Source organism: Brassica rapa, chromosome A07 (genome assembly GCF_000309985.2).
Source record: "Brassica rapa cultivar Chiifu-401-42 chromosome A07, CAAS_Brap_v3.01, whole genome shotgun sequence".
NCBI lineage: Eukaryota > Viridiplantae > Streptophyta > Magnoliopsida > Brassicales > Brassicaceae > Brassica > Brassica rapa.
Window position 1 is genome coordinate 19167807 of NC_024801.2, and position 20845 is coordinate 19188651.

Here is a 20845-nt window from a genome sequence, read left to right on the forward strand (position 1 = left end):
TTATATTGAGATTGGGCCTAAACCGGACCGACGTAATTTCTCTAAATACAAAATTAATAATCAGCCCCTCCGATCAGAAGAGAGAAGAGAAGAAACTCAAAAGGAAGCTTAAACAACTTCTGAGCAGAGCACAAAAAAAAAACCCTAAATCTCGACGAATCGATGGAGCGCGACGAAGAAGCGAGTGAACCGATGATGGAGATGTGCACTAACGGAGGAGGCGAAGAAACATCTAACCGGAGACCTATTATAAGCGGAGAACCTCTCGACATCGAAGCATACGCGACTTTGTACAAAGGACGAACGAAGATCATGCGATTACTCTTCATCGCAAGCCATTGCGGAGGAAACCAGACGATGCAGCTCGAAGCGCTGAGGATGGCTTACGACGAGATCAAGAAGGGAGAGAACACGCAGTTGTTCAGAGACGTGGTTAATAGGATCAACGGGAGGCTTGGGGATAAGTACAATATGGATTCAGCTTGGTGTGAAAGTGTAGATCGTCGTGCTGAGCAGAAGAAAGGAAGGCTTGAGAACGAGCTCAGTTCGTATCGGGTAAATCACTTGTTGATTTCGTTGATTCAGTTACATTAGATTTTAGAGAATGATGTATGTGCTGCTTAGTGTTCGTTTACTTGCAGAGCTATTCTATTTGATGATACAAACGGGTAAGGACTGCATCAGAATGAGTTGATGATTCTCTACAGCTGATTGTTTATGATACTGTTTCGCACCTTACTTATATAATTAAGTATGTTGTGTTGTTTATGTGCTGCTTAGTGTGTTTGCATAGCTCTTTTCTGATAATTCGCTTGCTTGCTTGGTTATGTAATTACATAAGTAGTGATTCTTCTGTTTTGGGTATACAGACAAATCTGATCAAGGAAAGCATCAGAATGGGTTCATTGTTATCTGTTAATGATGATTCTCTACTGCTGGTTTTTATGATGTTGTTTCTCAAATTATATTACTAGAAGATTGAAGCAGTGTTGTTTATGTGCTGCTTAGTGTCTTTGCATAGCTCTTTCTTTATCTGGTGGTTTGTCTGCTTGCACAACTGTAGATTCATCTTCTATATGATTATACAAGCGTTTAGGGAAAGCATCGGAATGGGTTCATGGTTATCTGTTAATGATGAATCTCTACTGCTCTGATTATTTATGATACTGTTTCTTAATTCATTACCTAGACTATGAAGTGTGTAGTGTTGTTTATGTTCTGCTTAGTGTAAGCGTAAGTTTTTTTTCTGGTGATTTGTTTGCGTGCAGAACTATATATTCATCTTCTATTTGATTACACAAACGTTTAAGGAAAGCATCGGAATGGGTTCATCTGTTAATGATGACTCTTTACTGCTGATTTTAATGTTGTTTCTCAATTAATTACTTAGAGAATGAAGTGTGTTGTTTATGTGCTGCTTAGTGTGTTTGCATAGCTCTTTTCTGGCAATACGCTTGTTTGATTCTGTAATTGTGTAAATAGTGATTTCATCTTCTGTTTTGATAATACAGACAAATCTGATCAAGGAAAGCATCAGAATGGGTCATAATGACTTTGGTGACTTCTACTATGCTTGTGGTTTGCTCAATGAAGCTTTCAAGAACTATGTTCGAACACGAGACTACTGCACCACGGCTAAGCACATTATTCACATGTGTATGAACGCCATTCTCGTCAGCATCGAGATGGGACAGTTCACTCATGTTTCAAGCTACGTGAACAAGGCAGAGCAGAATCATGAAACCCTTGACCCTATTGTAGCTGCTAAACTCCGATGTGCTTCTGGATTGGCTCACTTGGAGCTGAAGAAGTATAAGCTCGCTGCTCGTAAGGTCTGTCGAATTGTCGTTTTCTAAAGCTCAAGATCTTTTTGATGTCTAATCGTTGAATTTGGATATTGTCTTGTGCAGTTTTTGGATGTCAGTCCAGAACTTGGGAATTCATATAACGAGGTCATTGCTCCTCAAGACGTTGCAACCTATGGAGGACTTTGTGCACTGGCTAGCTTTGATCGATCAGAATTGAAGGCATTTATCCCTTTAAGATTTTTCTCATTAGTTGTCAGTTTTTGGTTTCAGTTTCCCTTGATCCATGACTCACTAATCTTATGTGACAGGCAAAAGTGATTGACAACATCAACTTCCGGGATTTCTTGGAGCTAGTACCCGAAGTGAGGGAACTTATCAACGATTTCTATTCAAGGTAACATGTTTCATGCAAAACTCTTTGTCTTGTCTAACATGTTTCTTACAAACTCTTGTCCATTTTATCAGTATTTATTCTAACCATTGGCTCTGACCAACTCACTAAACTGTGGGTTATGTTGAATTCTATACCGTCTTGCTTATGAAGACTTCTCCAAATTTTTATCTATCACCACGAAATGAACCTTTTTCTCCTATCAAATCTCATGTTTAACTGCCCTTGTTGGCAGCCGCTATGCTTCTTGTCTGGAGTATCTCGGAAGTCTCAGAGCGAATCTGCTGCTGGACATCCATCTTCATGATCACGTCGACACGCTGTATGATCAGATAAGGAAGAAGGCTCTGATCCAGTACACACTGCCATTTGTTTCTGTTGATTTGAGTAGGATGGCTGATGCGTTCAAGACGAGTGTGTCTGGTCTAGAGAAAGAACTGGAAGCCTTGATAACAGACAACCAGATACAGGTTCGTTCTGTTTCAATATAGAAACTTTGTCTTATTACTGTCATTCCAAAACCATTAAACCCTTATTCCGGACAGGCACGGATTGATTCTCACAACAAAATCCTCTATGCAAGGCACGCGGATCAGAGGAATGCAACTTTCCAAAAGGTGCTTCAGATGGGTAACGAGTTCGATAGAGATGTCAGGTCAATGATGTTGAGAGCCAACCTTCTTAAACATGAGTATCATGCCAGAGCTGGAAGAAACCATTGAGATGGACTTCATCTGCTTGGCTAACCCGAGAGGCACTGGTCTATTCCAAGGTCAAAAAGATGTTTATGAGAGATTGCTTTGGTTTTAGTTATTTGTTAGATATTATATGTCTAGACAATCATCTCTGCTCTCTTGTTACTGCTTTTGTTTTCTTGACTTTTAATTTCTAAGCTTCTTTGAAGTATCAATCATTGGACTTTGAATCAAATCCTAAGTGTGAATCTGAAAATGCATGGAACTCGCATTGAAAGTGAATATTGTCAAACTTCTAAGTACACACTTGGTTCCATGGGCCAGTATCAATTATGAGAATATTTTTTCTACGCATGTGGGGACTCATATCTCATCTCCCCAACTAATATCAGTTTTACTTTGTCAACAACTTAAACTTTGTAAATTATACGATGGTTAGGGCCAGATGTCACTCTACAACTTAAGGGCTCTTTCTAATTTACATAGTGGTCTTTTTTAAATAAGTACAATCTCGAAAACTGCAAAACCAAGATTTGGATGTCGACATGAGGCATCATGTAGACTAGTAAGTGTGAAATTTTGAATTTCTAGTTTCAAAGAACTTTTGATATTTAATTTTGATAGCTACTTAAGTCATCGCTTGAGGGTACAAGTTGTGTTCTGTAAGCTGTAATAATCTTATCGTACCAATTTTCGTCTTGTATAATATCATTATCATATGTATTTCTTCTCTATGCATTTCTCTAAGTTGTTTTCTATGTGTATACGTTTAGTGGTTTATCTTTATCTATTTTTGTCCTCCATGGCAGAATATTCAAGGGAGTTTTTCAAGATTTGAACAAAAATAGAAACTAGACACATTACTTTATGTAAACAACCTATTGGTTTTCTATGGTCGATTGGTATTTTGAGTAAGTAAAGGTATTATTCTAAGGTGAAACGGTCCATTATTAATCAAACTATATTAAATGATTTTGCCTTTTTTTTTATAATGGGTCTTAGGTAGCATCGCAATAACTCCATGTATTTACTTAAAACTCACAAACCATAGAGTTATGAATCCACCAAATTTGGAAGATGTGCCATTAAATCTACCCACCCCTGTACTCCATTGAGAACATGTCTTCTATACATGTTTTCTGGTGTTCTAGAATGTATAGTTTATTAATCTCATGTGATTCTAGACCATAAACCACAAAATCACTACGTCTATAACGCGCTGAGATTAATATTTTTGAAAATCTTTTCATATTTTACAATACAATGTTTTCAAAAGTAAATGACATGATATGTCGCACTATGAATTCATGACACATTTGCTCACATATAGACGTGATAACTTCTTGTTCACCATGAATAAAAAAGTATAAAACCCATAAAATGTAGTCCAATGCAACAATATCCATCGTGAAGAAACGTGTCGGAAGATCATGAATTTAACAAAATAAAAGAGCTCAAGAAACGAAGCAAATCTGTAGTTAAAAGCCAACAGAAAGCAGTAGGGGGGCAAAACAGTAAGCCGGGATTGAAGTGGACTTTTATAGCAAAAGGTTTATAATGTCAAAGAGTCAAACCCAACTTTTCAAAATGGGTTAAATATATAACTTGTAAGGCTTTCCATGACTCCACATCTACTCATTTCCCGTTTTACCCTTTTTCTATCTTCCTTTTATTGTCGTTTCTGTTGTCTTTTTTTCATTTCTCATTTATTATCTTCTCTCTCTCTATCTTTCTTTTTCGTGGACATGCACCAAAGCGACAAAAGCTTTTTAACAGTTGTTAGGGCTCTCTTCTCCTCTTCTTCATCCATGGCGGATTCCTGCTGATTCTTAAAGTTCCCATCTTTCATTACAACGCTAATCGAATTCTCATGAATTTTAATGGTTATCTCGGCGACGGTTCTTCCAGAGATAGAATCTCCGATGTTCCGTACAGTGACAATTTCTCTTTCTCCGCCGCAGCCACCATGCCTCACTCTCGTCCATTCTCCTCTAACGGCCTCTCTCTTGGACTCGTAAGCTCACAAAGCCTATTCTTAATGTCTTCTTGTTGTTGTTGTTGTTCTACTTAGCTTTATTTACAATCTCTGTGTGTTTGGTAGCAAACGAATGGAGTAAACGGAGAGGCTTTCGAGACGAATGTAACTCGTAATAAGAGTAGAGGAGGAGAAGATGTAGAAAGCAGATCTGAGAGTGATAACGCTGAAGCTGTCTCCGGCGACGATCTCGAAACCGGAGATAAACCTCCGAGGAAGAAGAAGAAACGTTACCATCGTCACACAGCTAAACAAATACAAGACCTCGAATCGTAATAATCTTTCTTCTTCAACCCCTCACAATAACTTCTCTTCTTAACGATGACTTGATGAATCTTTGCTTGCAGGGTGTTCAAGGAGTGTGCACATCCCGACGAGAAACAGCGTCTTGATCTCAGCCGTAGACTTAACTTAGATCCACGACAGGTCAAGTTCTGGTTCCAGAACCGCCGTACTCAGATGAAGGTTCGGTCTTAATCTTCTTTGTTGTCTGAAAAAAAGTTTGTTTCTTTTGAGCTGATTTTTTTTTTTTTTTTTTTGGTATCTAGACTCAAATCGAGCGTCATGAGAATGCTTTGTTAAGACAAGAGAACGATAAGCTTCGAGCTGAGAACATGTCCGTACGCGAAGCTATGAGGAACCCTATGTGCAGTAACTGCGGCGGACCAGCTGTTCTCGGCGAGGTCTCCATGGAGGAGCAACACCTACGCATCGAAAACTCGCGTCTCAAAGACGAGTTAGACCGGGTCTGCGCCTTAACCGGTAAATTCCTTGGCCGGTCTCCCTCCGGTTCACATCATGTACCGGACTCATCACTCGTCCTCGGTGTTGGAGTTGGATCCGGTGGTGGTTTCACTCTCTCATCTCCCTCGTTGCCTCAAGCTTCTCCGAGATTTGAGATTTCCAATGGTACCGGTTTAGCTACGGTTAACATTCAAGCACCGGTTAGTGATTTTGATCAGAGGTCGAGGTATCTGGACTTGGCTCTTGCGGCTATGGAGGAGCTTGTGAAGATGGCTCAGAGACACGAGCCGCTTTGGGTTCGGAGCTCGGATACTGGGTTTGTAATGCTGAACAAGGAAGAGTACGACACAAGTTTCAGTCGTGTTGTTGGACTGAAGCAAGATGGGTTTGTGTCGGAAGCTTCTAAAGAAACTGGAAACGTTATCATCAATAGCTTAGCACTCGTTGAAACCTTAATGGACTCGGTTAGTAAACTAAACACTTAGTTACCTACCATATACGTTATGTATAACAAAATGTTAACATTAATGATTGTGTTTTGATAGGAACGATGGGCGGAGATGTTTCCATCTATGATCTCAAGAACTTCGACCACAGAGATTATCTCTAGTGGCATGGGAGGGACACGAAACGGTGCACTTCATCTGGTAACTTACACAACAAAACTCTAGTCATGTAATAATCAAATGCGTCTCTCTTTAGTTTTTAAACTTTAGTTTTTGGTTATATTTTAGATGCACGCAGAGCTTCAACTATTGTCTCCACTCGTGCCTGTACGACAAGTCTCGTTCTTGCGGTTCTGTAAGCAGCACGCGGAAGGTGTTTGGGCAGTGGTAGATGTCTCAATTGATTCCATAAGAGAAGGTTCTTCTTCAAGCTGTAGAAGGTTACCGTCTGGTTGCCTCGTACAAGACATGGCCAATGGCTACTCCAAGGTAACACAATAATTTCTTTGGAGCAAAGTTAGAAAATACAATTAATTATAACTATATACGGTATGTGGTGAAGTCTTGACCTTTGGGAGATTTTCCATGTTCTGATTTACCCTAATCTTGTAATGGTTTCACACTTCTCTATGTACCACATGCTAGGTTCTTTGGTTTGTCCTAGAAACTATATAATAAAGGTTTCTTAAGCATAGGGTTTATTAACATTACTTAACTAATATATCATGCAGGTCAAGTAATAGAATACTTTATTGATCAGAAGCATCTAAAATATCTTCGAGTTCTGTGCCCTTGGATCGTGCATCAAACCCAATACTTATTATTTTGATAAAGCTCACATTAAACAAACACTAACATATAGTTTAAGCATATTACAGGTAACGTGGATCGAGCACACAGAGTACGACGAGAATCGCATCCACCGCTTATACCGCCCGTTACTCAGCTGCGGTCTAGCGTTTGGTGCACAGCGTTGGATGGCTGCGTTACAACGTCAATGTGAATGCCTCACTATTCTCATGTCCTCCACTGTTTCACCTTCACGTAGCCCAACACGTAAGCACTCTAAAACGCGCTGTTCATTACAAAAGTAACATAACTTTATTTGTTAATATGTTTCAACGTTTGTTTATATTATGCACAGCCATTAGCTGTAATGGGAGGAAGAGCATGTTGAAGCTAGCAAAGAGGATGACAGATAATTTCTGCGGGGGCGTTTGTGCATCGTCGTTGCAGAAATGGAGCAAACTTAACGTCGGAAACGTCGACGAAGACGTTAGGATTATGACTAGGAAAAGTGTGGACGATCCTGGTGAACCGCCTGGAATCGTTTTAAACGCTGCGACTTCCGTTTGGATGCCCGTTTCTCCGAAGCGGTTGTTTGATTTCTTAGGGAATGAACGGTTGAGATCTGAATGGGATATCTTATCCAACGGTGGGCCCATGCAAGAGATGGCCCATATCGCTAAAGGCCATGACCATTCAAACTCTGTCTCCTTACTCCGCGCCACGGTAAGCTTATCTATACTCATACTCTATGCATTAATTCGGTTTAGTTTGGTTTGGGTTTAGGTATACCGGGTTTTTGTAGGCATTTAATGTTTATCCTATAGTAGCTGTAATGTGAATGGACTTTGTGTTACGTGACCCCATAGGATGATGTAGTCATATGAATCTTGTCGCTGTGTGATTAGAAAGTGACAAATCTAACGTTTGGAAGTATGGGGAAGTTGAAAGTCAAATTTATTAAAAGACACTTTTGACCTTTTCTCTGACGGTGACACTATCGACATCACATTATCTTATTTTTTTATTGTTTTTTTGCTTTATGTCTAATCCCAATTTACCCCTGTATTTATTATTATTATTTTGTTTGCAGGCCATTAATGCGAATCAGAGTAGTATGCTGATACTACAGGAGACAAGCATAGACGCTGCAGGAGCCGTTGTGGTGTACGCGCCTGTTGATATACCAGCGATGCAAGCTGTGATGAACGGTGGAGATTCTGCTTACGTGGCACTACTTCCCTCAGGATTCGCCATTCTCCCTAGCGCTCCGCAACTGTCAGAGGAACGTAACGGTAACGGTAGCGGTGGGTGCATGGAGGAAGGAGGGTCGTTGCTGACGGTGGCGTTTCAGATACTGGTGAATAGTTTGCCTACGGCTAAGCTGACGGTGGAATCAGTAGAGACTGTTAATAATCTGATATCGTGTACCGTTCAGAAGATTAAAGCTGCTCTTCATTGTGATAGCAACTGAGGTGAAATGGGACGGTGTGTGTCAGTGTGTGTGGATTGAGTCAAGAACGAACCTCATCTTTGTCAGGACTTCCTGGTGTTATGGTTCGGGTATTTACTCAATATTTAATTTGAAAAAAAAACAAACAACAAAGAACAAAAAGTTTTAGTTTTGGATGCTTTTACTTTGGATTATTGTTGATGAAAATGTAATTTCGTTTTTTATTCAATCAAATAGCGCTTGGTGAAACAGTAAGTTATTGTTAGGAATTTCTTATTATTTCATTTAGAACACTCTCAAACTTCTAAAACTAGTTGTGGATAATATCTGAAATTGTTTTTTTGGTAAAGTATGTTCTGTATTGTGAAAGGAAGGTTGGACCATCTATTCGATCGAGAGACCTTTTATTTAATGTTGAAGCTCATGGACTCTTATTAATTGATAGGAAAGGAACAAACGAAGAATGAAACACGTGAGTGCATGAATATACAGTTGCACTCACACTCATATATCCTCCATGCAGTGCACACAAAAGTACCTCAAGAAATGGACCAACTAGTAAGTTCATATAATTTTTACCTGTTTTTTTTGACTAATGGTTTTTACCTGGTTAAGAAATCTGTTTATCTTTTTAACATGTTTACCCCAAAATATCTGTTTATATCAATGTTTTGAAAACCGGACCAGACATTGAATCGATATTATCGCATGGTCGAACGAGAAAGGAAAGTTACCAAAAAGTTTTCACTTTTTTTTTTCTTTTAATGAAAGGAAAGTTACCAAAATACCCTTATCTTTTTCTTCTCATGTGTCGAACGAAAAACCATACTTTCTACATTTTAAACGATACTAGAATTTCAACAATAAGCCTAAAAATTATTAAAATGAGTTAAAAAAAATCTTTTAGGCGAATTAGGGTAAATCACCACGACTTTTCATGTTCATTTAAGTGTCAATTTAACAGGCTCGGCGGCCGAGTTTTTGAACAAGGCCTAATGGTAATCTTTTGGAGTTGTATCTACATTGGTTTTGGATTTGATTCTTTCTAAGAGCTAAATTATTATTTCTTGTCTAATTTGCGTTCGGGGTTGGCCCAAACAGTTAACATAGTAAGCCGTAATAGACTATCGATCCACTCTTAGACATTAGTTAGAAAGATTTCAAATTCGGGTCATGCAATCTGATAACCAATCTACAATGTATATTTTTTCAAAGGATGGCTGCTTCCAAGTCCACCTCCTGGTTGTCGTCGCTTCAAAGACCTCGAGTCAACACGCTACTCTGGACTGTGTTATTCTCCAAAGCTAACCACATCAGCAGATAAAGTAAATTTAGAAAAAGTTGGGCTACTCCTTCACTGACTAACATAGTATGGGCTATAATTGACTCAAGGCCATCACAAACTATATTGGCGAGGAATCAAAAGCCTCTTTAATCAAGATTCCATAATATCTTCTGAATATATTGGAAAAAATTTAAAGGTATGGTTTACTTTTGGACTAGCCGTAGATGTCATTAGATAATGATTTTTTTCTGGCTGAAATTACAAACGGCCGAAAGAAAAGGAGCCATTCCGCGCGCATCGACCACCACCGTTAGATTTACTAAAAGAGCTAACAACAAACGGCCATGATCGCCATATATGATCTTTAATACAGATTTTTTTTTTAGAGTTCTTAACAGAAACCAAGGGTGTGAGAATGATTGGTTCTCCATTGTTAGATCATGGTCGATCTTAAACGAGCAATCTTGCCACCTATTTTCTCTTTAGCTATATCCGCTCCTCCGTAGATATAAATTTTCTATAAATATGTTTATATATAGTCACAGTAATGAATAAAAAATCCATACTTTGTTTTTCTTTGGCAGAGGAGGTAGAGAAGAAGGAGAGAGAAGTTGGCACCTCGTCTCTCTCTTTCTTTCTCTTCTCCGTGAATCATCATCATCATCATCTTCGTGTTTTCTCGTTAAGCCCATTTTGGTTTTTTCTCTGGGGAAAAACTCTGATCAAAACGATGAATGTGATGCGTAGATTGACGAGTATCGCTTCTGGACGTGGCTTCGTCTCTTCTGATAACGTAAAGATGTTTTTCCTTTACGTACTTTTTGCATGTTTGAGTTTTTTTTTTTAAAAAAGCTTTTCTTGTTTAGGTTGGAGAGACCGAGACGCCGAGATCGAAGCCTAACCATATTCGTGAAGAGATAGAAGAGACTACACGAGAAGACTCTGTTTCTAAAACAGAGGATTCTGATTCATTACCAAAAGAGATGGGAATCGGTGATGACGACAAGGATAAGGACGGTGGGATCATCAAGGGGAATGGGACAGAGTCTGGTCGGATTATTACCACCACAAAGAAGGGTCTGAACGATCAAAGAGACAAGGTGGTTTCAGTTTTGTTTTTGCTTGAATTCTCGGTAACGTTCTGTTTCATGAAAGCTGATTGTTATGTGTTCTTTTATTCAGACAATCTCGTACAGAGCTGAACATGTGATTGGCACTGGCTCATTCGGTGTTGTCTTTCAGGTAATAAAAACAAAAAAAAAACAAAATAAAAGCCTCTCAAAAGAATTATTAGTAGTTTAAAAATGTGATTCATGTTTTTCTATAGGCTAAGTGCTTAGAGACAGAAGAAAAAGTAGCAATCAAGAAAGTGTTGCAAGACAAGAGATACAAGAACAGAGAGCTTCAGATCATGAGAATGCTTGACCATCCTAATGTTGTTGACCTCAAGCATTCTTTCTTCTCCACCACTGAGAAAGATGAGCTTTATCTTAACCTTGTTCTTGAGTATGTACCTGAGACTATATACCGTGCTTCAAGATCTTACACCAAGATGAATCAACACATGCCCTTGATCTATATTCAGCTCTATACATATCAGGTATATAAAAGAACTTCGGATCTTGAACTTTTTTTGTGAATCTTGTTCTCATGTTTGTTGATAAACCAGATTTGCCGCGCAATGAACTATCTACATAGAGTTGTTGGAGTGTGTCACCGTGACATTAAACCGCAGAATCTATTGGTAAGCATTTCACAAGTAGTTCTCGAGGGTAGTAATTAGACATGGAAGTTCGGATTTCGGTTCTAGTTCGTTTTTCTGGTTCTAGAGATATAGAAAATGTTCAGTTACGTAAAAAGTTTGGTTTGGGTAGCAATGGTAGGAACCGACCAATATTCCATAAAATTTCAACTCCAGTTTTTGGATTAAATTTGAGATGATTTGGAATTTAAATATTTCGGATAAAAAATGTTCGGATAATTTGGTTATTTTATTCTGATCTAACGGTGATACATTTCACAGGTCAATAATGTTACACATGAGGTGAAGGTATGCGATTTTGGGAGCGCCAAGATGCTGGTAGGTTCTATTGATTTTCACTGCCTGTTTATAGAAAACATGAGTAGTGAGTGAGTGAGTGATGTCTTCTTGGTTTCAGATTCCGGGAGAACCCAATATATCTTACATATGTTCAAGGTATTACAGAGCTCCTGAGCTCATATTCGGAGTAACTGAGTACACAACCGCCATCGATATGTGGTCTGTAGGCTGTGTCATGGCTGAACTTTTTCTTGGACATGTAAGACATCTTTTGTTCTGATGGGTTCTTCTAACTTTTAACTTCTTTGACATGAACTCATGCTTTTAATGTCTACAGCCACTGTTCCCTGGAGAGACTAGTGTTGATCAATTGGTTGAGATCATTAAGGTAAAGAAACACATTGTGGTTTTTGTTACCCTTTCCTGTTAGAGATTCTCAGAGTTTGTGTTCTGCAATTTTCTGTGTAAATAAGATTCTTGGGACACCAGCAAGAGAAGAGATCAGAAACATGAATCCTCGTTACAATGATTTTAAGTTCCCTCAGATCAAAGCTCAGCCATGGCACAAGGTTTATTACATATATAAGTAATTTCAGATAACGGTAATGTTTTGCTTACAACTTTCTATTTTTCAGATTTTCCGGAGACAGGTATCTCCAGAAGCAATGGATCTTGCCTCTAGACTCCTCCAGTACTCACCAAACCTGAGATGCTCAGCGGTAAGATAGACCAATCCCAGTAGATCTCTGAGCATGGCTGCTTTTAACTTCTTTTACTTAAAACTATGGTTTCAGCTTGAAGCATGTGCGCACCCCTTCTTCGATGATCTGAGAGACCCGAGAGCATCCTTGCCTAATGGAAGAGCACTTCCTCCACTGTTCGATTTCACCGCTCAAGGTATTGATGACAACAACACTATGCTTATCTTTTTCTCTTCTTGAACTTTTCTCTGATAAAATGAAATCACTTCCTTTGTAGAACTGGCTGGTGCATCTGTTGAATTGCGTCATCGCTTAATCCCTGAACATGCAAGGAAATAACTTACTTTTGTCTAACGAGACCGCTTCTTCTCTACACAGATGTTGATATCTAAATTCCTTTTTTTTTTGGCATTGTTCTGGTTATGAACCCTCATTGACCTCTGCAACCACCTTGCACTAGCAGTTCCAAAAGTGTATGATTTGTTAAGTTTGTAACTTTGTAGACTCCATTGTTGCAGACAGAAAATGCAGAATTTTCCGAGTTTTTTCTCTTCTTCTTATATGCAAAATGTTTACTAATAGTCTCTCCACAATAACAGTTTACATCTCTAAAGAAATGAAAACAGTTAGAATTTGTTAAGATGATATGCCTGAGGTATACTCTAGATATATACTTCATTGCATTGTGGCAATCCCCACAGACACAGACACGGAGGTTCTTGGTGATCCGAATCGGAGCTCCAGATGGTTCAGCAAGTAGACCAAACGCTACAGCTAGTTTCTCACTATGGTAAGCTAAACCAAAAGCTCCTTTGCCTTCCTTATCCAAGTCATGGAGTGCAAAACTCATATCCGTAAATAACCAGCTAGTTTATCACTATGGTAAGCTAAACCAAAAGCTCCTTAGCATACGTATCCACAAGAGCGTTATTCACCAGCTTGTAAGTTCCATATCTAGTTTTCACTATCAGACAATGCACAAAAGAAGCTATATTCGTTTCTGTTCTAGACGAAGCGAAACAGTTTAAAATGGATGGGATTGTGAAATCATCTATCTTCATGTCTCGCCTATGCATTCTTCCGAACAAGGATAGAGCTTCTTCTTTAAGACCTTCTCTAACACACTCAACAACCATCGAGTTCCAAGAAATCCACATCATCAATTTCTCTTTACTACAAATTATCACCATCTATAATATTGAAAAATTATTCTAGCTTTGATTACGATCGACATATCTGACTTGTATGGCATATATGCTGAAATTTACAGTTTATAGTTCATGCCTTTTTTATCCATTTACGGTTAATTCCGACAATTTTAGAAAGAATGCCCTTAATGATATATTAGATTACCACATTACTCGATTTGTGTTTGAATATTTTTTTAATTGTTGGACTTAGATCAAAATTAGTTAAATAGTTACAACTTTATTTTAAAGATTATGATGTCCACTAGCTGAAATCAGAATTCACATTCTAAGAAAATTGCAATTTATTTTTTATCATGTTTTTATTTAATTTATTTGATAATAGTTTATTAATAACAAATGAAAATTAAGTTTTACAAATAAATGTGCAGAGGCACACTGTGCCTGCTAAGCACTTGCCATATCCATTATACTTGAATGTACACTGATCATCACATTGTTTAGCTTGGCAAATTTCTGTTCCTCTTATATAATCACGACAAGATTCTTGTTCTTGCGACTCCATCACCATCCCTAAAAATAAATATTGAAAACATCTATTAGCATCATTTTTATTTTTTATATGTTAAAAAGGTTATGAAGAAATGAAACACAATGAAATCAAAGATAAAACATAGAAATAATAAATATCTTTAATATAGTTAAGTGTAAAACAAACCTAAAACAAGAACAACCATAAAAATAGCAAGAATTGTGGTTTTAGCCATTTTTGATGATGCAACAAAAAGTGAAAACTTTAAAGTAAAAAACAGTGATGAGATTGTATTGCATCCGTGAATATCTTATATATAACAAATTAGATGTGTAGATATTTTTCAAAAGTACCACAAATTGAAAAAATAAAAATAAATTGAGAGTCAACTTATAATAAATAAGATGAATCATGCAAACAAATCGTGGAAAACAAATAGAAAAAATATTTTGAAATTAATTAAAACCAACAGATCTCCTATATATTAAAAGATGATTATTGTCATTTAATGTTTTCACACTACATTAACCACGTGGTAACTTACATCGATTTCAATTTCAATTTTTAAATATCATTTAAATTAAATTTTTTTATTTATGTACATGGTGCAGGAAAATATCTAGTATTAGTGAAAAAACTAGTTGAAATTATTAATACATGTTCCAGGTATGTTTAACAAGTATAAGTTTCATTACAAAATCATTGTAATCCAGGAGGTAGTCTTTTTTTTTGAACTATCAATTCATTGAAAGAGAAAGCCTTAAGGAGGCATAGAAGAGTTCAAACCATACATAGCAGATTTAGCTAATGAATCAGCTATGCAATTGAGGCTCCTAAAAACATAAGAGAAATTCAGCAATACGAAGAAGTTAGATTCTCGATATCCAAGTTGATTCTGTAAAGGTATACTGGACTTTGATTTGAGATTAATGCGTTGATGAGCACTTGATTATCTGATTTTAGGCAGATTTTGGAGAGTTGACGTGATTTAGCATGCAAGAGAGTTTCCTGGACTGCTGGACAGCAATAGCTTCCGCCATTAGAGGTGACGGCCCATGAGCTTCAGTCGATGATCCTTGTTCTTGTATACATGTGTAAGGATCCATGTAGTGCCAACCACAGCCTGCTAGCTTATATATCCCCAAATCGCCAAGCCGCATCTGTAAACAAAGTAACTGCATCATTCAAGTCCTGGTAATTGGCTCGACTGTGTCATGTGGAGCTAGCAGTTGAGTTTTCTGTGGTTGTGCGTCCTGCCATTCTCGAGCTTGGCCGATGGCTTTAACGATTATGTCCGATGGGGAGAGATCCCGGTTCTCAAAAACCAACGAGTTTCTTGCTGTCCAAACGCACCAGCATACCCAAGCAAAATGATTCACAGAGACACCAGTAGGGGAGAGGCAGATGAGGTTCGATGAACCCTTCAGGGCTTGTTCAAAAGATGATACCGCTAATGGTAGTCTAATGGTTGTGTAAAGAGTTGTTTTTTGATAATCTAAACTAATATTAGCAAGATTATTTTTTAAATAAGAAAGCTCACTTTTTTTAACCAACAAAAAATTTAGTAAGCTCACTTCGGACTTATGAGAAATTATGGATCTAAGATCCGAAACTTCCATAGTAATAAAAATCATCGTAATTTAGATTTTTATTAGTGCCATGCATACAGTCTGCGGCAAAATAATTTTCCCAAGGACAGTGCTATTGGATCATCCAAACTTGTATAACATTGAATCTCTATATTCATAGTGACATTGCAATTTTATTGCTTGTATTGATTATGATGGACACATCTGAATATGGCACATATGCTAAAATTTGCAGTCTATAGTTCATATTATGATGTTAAATAACTGAAATTAGAACTCACATTTGCATAAAATTTGCATTATAATTTTTCAGTCCATTTTATTAAAAGAGTAGTATATTTTATGATAACATAAATAACAAATATAAACTAAGTTTTACATTTGAAAGTGCAGCCGCAGATTTTGGTTCCATTAAAACACTTGCCAGATCCTTTCCACTTGTCAGTACACCGATCAGCACAATGTTTAGGATCACAAATTCCTGATTCAACAAAATATTCATGACACAATTCTTGTCCTTGTGACTCCATCGTCACCGTTCCTAAATAAGTATTTAAATATATATATTAGTATCATTTCCATTATTTTGTTATAAATCAGAAAGGTTATAAACAAATAAACATTACGAAGCAAAGGAGAAAATATAAAAATACTGAAGTGTAGAACAAACCTAAAACAAGAACAATCATGAAAATAGCAAGAATAGTTGGCTTAGCCATTTCAAATGATACAACAAGAATGAAAAAAAATAAAGAACTGATGTAGTTGCTTTGTATTCGTAAATATCTTAGACATAACAAATAAGATGTATAAATATATATACAAAGTACCGCAAATATTACAAGTAGAAAAAGGAGAATCAACGTTTTTGGTTTTAATTAATTAGAGTCAACTTGTAATTAATTAGATACATGAAACAAAAAAAAAGTCATAACCTAGTAAGGAAAAATATCTTGAATTAACTAAAAATAAAATAAATAAGAACTTAATAAAACATACTCTTTTCGTTTTATATTAAGTGTTGTTTTAATTTTGAAATTTTATTTCATTATACGTGTTGTTTTATATTTTCAATATATATTAAATAAAAATTTCAGCTTTATCTTTATTTTAATCTATTAATTAAAAAATCAAATATATATATATATATATATATTAAATGAGGTAATTTTTTTAGACGACACTAATATTAAACAGATGGAGTAATTAATTGTATTTTATTAATAACATGCATTAAACAGATTTTGAAAATTCTTTGAAGTATAAAACAGGAAAGATATTAAAGTTTTAATAATGAAAAATTTAAATGATAACTGATATTGTTAGAATTTTATTTATTAAATGTGAAAATATGCATGTTAATATAGTCATTCACAACTGATTTTAAATTAAAATAGAATTTTTAAATTAAAAAAATATAATATCAAAGTATTGATACTTGATAGTGTTTTTAACCAAAAAAAGAAGAAAAGATTGTTGATTTAACTAGGATGGTTTAAGAATAAGGTGCACAGTCCGTACTTGAGGGCATTAATATAGTTCTTAAATTTATAGTTACATTTTTATAATTTATATTATCTCATGTACACATATCGTTTTATATAACTATTATTAATGCTCCGTTAATTAATTATACACTAGAGTCTAAACCCGCACATCCATGCGGATATATATATTTTTATAAATATATAACTTTGATATTATTCTAAATATCATAAAATATATATGATTTAGATTTTAGTGTTATATATTTTGTAACTCTATAATCTTATTGTTTAGATTTCTTATTTGAAAAACATAGAAAGAAATCAAGAGTAAACTTATAATAAAGAAGATGATTCATACAAACAAATCATGAAAAACAAATAGGAAAAATATCTTGAAATTAATTAAAACTGATAGATTTTATAGTAAGGTAAGTCAATATGTATTCATTATCAGTTGAATTTAAATTCTAATTTCCAAGTTTAATAGTATAAAAGATTCGATTGTTCGTTTAAATAGGATGCTCTAGATAGAAATAACCAATTTGTTAAACTATATAAATTAATAGAAGTTTGACTAAAAAGAATGTCTTTATTTTTATATTTTTTGCCTTCAATACACATATTTTTATGTCAGTTACTGTGATAATTTTAGCCATTCTCCATTTAAAATGAAAAGCATCTAATTTGAAAATGAATTTATTCAAAAACCAAGTTAGAATTTGAATCAAAACTTTCTATCTATTATGTGAGAATCATTTTAATTACACAACCTTACTATCATATTACCAAGCTAAGGTGTCATAATAATAAAACTTACCCTTACTGACTGACAAGCACACGATATTTCAAAATATAATATATTTTCTAGAGAAATTCCTAGTATTGCCATTAAGAATATTATATTCTACAACCCAATAACATATATTATACCCTCAGTTCAAAGCTACGCTAAACGTTATATGTGCGGCCGGATAGGACCTAGCGCGTAATCAATTAATCAGAGATTTATGGAGATTAATCGAAGAGTTATTTTAGGGTTTCTAAATAAATATATGATTATATATTAAATAAGTTTAAGTATCATGTCTTTGATGCATTGTGTAGTGGTCTTTGTTGAGCTTAATTAGCCTGCCCAACACGGATTTGACTGTCACGTTGAACATTTTGGACAATAATTTTAGAATTAGGTTAAATGAAATGGTAATTGACAAAATTGCCCTCGTCTTCCACCTTCTTCATGCAAAATCTGCAGCTGTTTTGTAATTATTATTTTTTGCGATTTCAGTCTTTTTCATATTAATTTTGTAAGTTTTGGTCTAAATAATACAAAAAAACTATAACTTAGAATGTGATATCAAATTTAAAATCTATAAAGCAATGAACTTATAAATTTTGGTGATTAACTGAGCAAATAGTATCAAATCGCGGTGGTGACCAGCTGACTTATGGTTTTCCGGCGAGTACGCGGCCGTGCAGAACACGTTTTTAGAACAATGGATTATACCAAACTGTGATGATATTAGTTTCATTTAACCGTTGATTTTAAATTAAAATTCCTAAATTTTATAGATATAACATAAAAGTTGGAAAATAAAATTAACAAAAAAAGAAAAGATTGTTGATTTAACTAGGATGGTTCAAGAACGAGGTTGTTTGATCTACACTGCTTTACTTCTCTAGCACACTTAACAACCATCGAATTCCAAGAAACCACATCACCAACTTCCATATCTTGTAACATAGTACTTGCAGTTTTAAAGTATATGCATTTAGCATACATAGCAATCACTGCAGTTTGAACAAATATATTGGTCTTATAAACCACTCTTAATTATGAAGCCATACGTAAGTTTCTGGAATTCAACATGTGCATCACTCTCTATTGAGCCAATAACTTAATAACGCATAAGATAATTTTAATTGATATTAGATATTTTATACAAATTAATTGGTATTAGATATTTTTATGAATTTTGTACTACACTTTTACATTTTCATCATCTATAATATTGAAAAAGTTATTTTTTTTATTATGATCGACATATCTGACTTATATATATGGCATATATGCTGAAATTTGCGGTTTATAATTCCCGTCTTTTTTGATGCATCTAGCGGTTGATTCTGACGATCCTAAAAAGAATGCATTTAAAGCTATATTAGATTATCATATTAATAGATTCGGGTTTGAAATACTTTTTGACTAATATTTAGGGTAGCTAGACGTCGGTTACCGGACTAACGTGCTAACTGTCGGGACTTAGATCCAAACTGGTTAAACAGCAAAAAAAATAATTTAAAGAGTCTGAAAAACTAATTTACGTCATGTTGTGCTTCAAATATGACATTGCCACTAACATACCATTAGTTACTAGTTGTGTATGATTCATGTTTTGTTATGATGTCCAATAGCTGAAATCAGAATTCACGTTCTAAGAAAATTGCGATATTCTTTTTCACACATTTTTATTTAAAAATATTTGATGATAGTTTATTAGTAACAAATAAAAATTAAGTTTTACAAATATAAGTGCAGACGCACATTGTGTCTAAGCACCTGCCATGTCCATTATACTTGCGTACACACTGATCATTACATGGTTTAGCTTCGCAAAGTGCTGATCCTTTAGAATAATCAGTACACATTTCTTGTCCTTGTGACTCCATCACCGTCCCTAAAAATAAACATTGAAAACATGTATTACCATCATCTTTATTTTGTTATATGTAAAAGGTCATGAAGAAATTAAACATTATCAAATCAAAGATAAAACATAGAAATAATATTTACTATAGTTAAGTGTAAAACAAACCTAAAACAAGAACAACCATGAAAATAGCAAGAATTGTGGTTTTAGCCATTTTTGATGATGCAACAAAAAGCGAAAAATTTAAAATAAAGAACAGTGATGAGGTTGTATTGCATCCATGAATATCTTATATATAACAAATTAGATTTGTAGATATTTTTCAAAAGTACCACAAATTGAAAAACATAGAAAGAAATCAAGAGTAAACTTATAATAAAGAAGATGACTCATACAAACAAATCATGAAAAACAAATAGGAAAAATATCTTGAAATTAATTAAAACTGATAGATTTTATAGTAAGGTAAGTCAATATGTATTCATTATCAGTTGAATTTAAATTCTAATTTCCAAGTTTAATAGTATAAAAGATTCGATTGTTGGTTTAAATAGGATGCTCTAGATAGAAATAACCAATTTGTTAAACTATATAAATTAATAGAAGTTTGACTAAAAAGAATATCTTTATTGTTATATTTTTGATTGTCTTCTATACACATATTTTTATGTCAGTTACTGTGATAATTTTAGCCATTCTCCATTTAAAATGAAAAGCATCTAATTTGAAAACTAATTTATTCAACAACCAAGTTAGAATTTGAATCAAAACTTTCTATCTATTTTGTGAGAATCAATTTAATTACACAACCTTACTAGCATATTACCAAGCTAAGGTGTCATAATAATAAAACTTACCCTTACTGATTGACGTGGCACTAGCAACGATTTTTCAAAATATAATATATTTTCTAGAGAAATTCCAAGTATTGCGATTAAGAATATTATATTCTACAATCCAATAACATATATTATACTCTCAGTTCGAAACTACACCAGGCGTTATGTGTGCGGCTGGGTAGGACCTAGCGCGTAATCAATTAATCAGAGATTATAC

General features: G+C 35.1%; 3 protein-coding genes and 1 long non-coding RNA gene across 4 annotated transcripts; 3 read left to right on the top strand and 1 right to left on the bottom strand.

The window, feature by feature from the left end:
- The first annotated feature begins 62 nt into the window (after positions 1 to 62).
- On the top strand, positions 63 to 3171 carry LOC103830283 (COP9 signalosome complex subunit 1). Its single transcript, XM_009106043.3, has 6 exons — positions 63 to 555; positions 1512 to 1832; positions 1911 to 2027; positions 2117 to 2202; positions 2435 to 2669; positions 2745 to 3171. The coding sequence occupies exons 1-6, from the start codon at positions 163 to 165 to the stop codon at positions 2919 to 2921; spliced, it is 1329 nt and encodes a 442-aa protein (XP_009104291.1). The 5' UTR covers positions 63 to 162; the 3' UTR covers positions 2922 to 3171.
- Positions 3172 to 4301: 1130 nt separating this feature from the next.
- On the top strand, positions 4302 to 8609 carry LOC103830285 (homeobox-leucine zipper protein HDG1). Its single transcript, XM_009106044.3, has 9 exons — positions 4302 to 4908; positions 4996 to 5201; positions 5277 to 5394; positions 5478 to 6137; positions 6219 to 6320; positions 6408 to 6608; positions 6998 to 7175; positions 7264 to 7631; positions 7999 to 8609. Exons 1-9 carry the CDS (start codon positions 4765 to 4767, stop codon positions 8377 to 8379), a joined length of 2358 nt encoding a protein of 785 aa, XP_009104292.1. The 5' UTR covers positions 4302 to 4764; the 3' UTR covers positions 8380 to 8609.
- Positions 8610 to 10123: 1514 nt separating this feature from the next.
- Positions 10124 to 12945, top strand: LOC103830286 (shaggy-related protein kinase beta). The gene is made up of 12 exons (XM_009106045.3): positions 10124 to 10436; positions 10510 to 10743; positions 10826 to 10885; positions 10971 to 11243; positions 11313 to 11387; positions 11667 to 11723; positions 11803 to 11943; positions 12022 to 12072; positions 12158 to 12253; positions 12320 to 12403; positions 12479 to 12581; positions 12663 to 12945. Exons 1-12 carry the CDS (start codon positions 10191 to 10193, stop codon positions 12722 to 12724), a joined length of 1482 nt encoding a protein of 493 aa, XP_009104293.3. The 5' UTR covers positions 10124 to 10190; the 3' UTR covers positions 12725 to 12945.
- LOC117126721 lies at positions 12783 to 19648 on the bottom strand. Its single transcript, XR_004449524.1, has 2 exons — positions 14252 to 19648; positions 12783 to 14106 (listed from the first exon to the last, which is right to left on the bottom strand). It is a non-coding gene; the product is annotated as an uncharacterized LOC117126721 (long non-coding RNA).
- Between the last annotated feature and the right edge of the window lie 1197 nt (positions 19649 to 20845).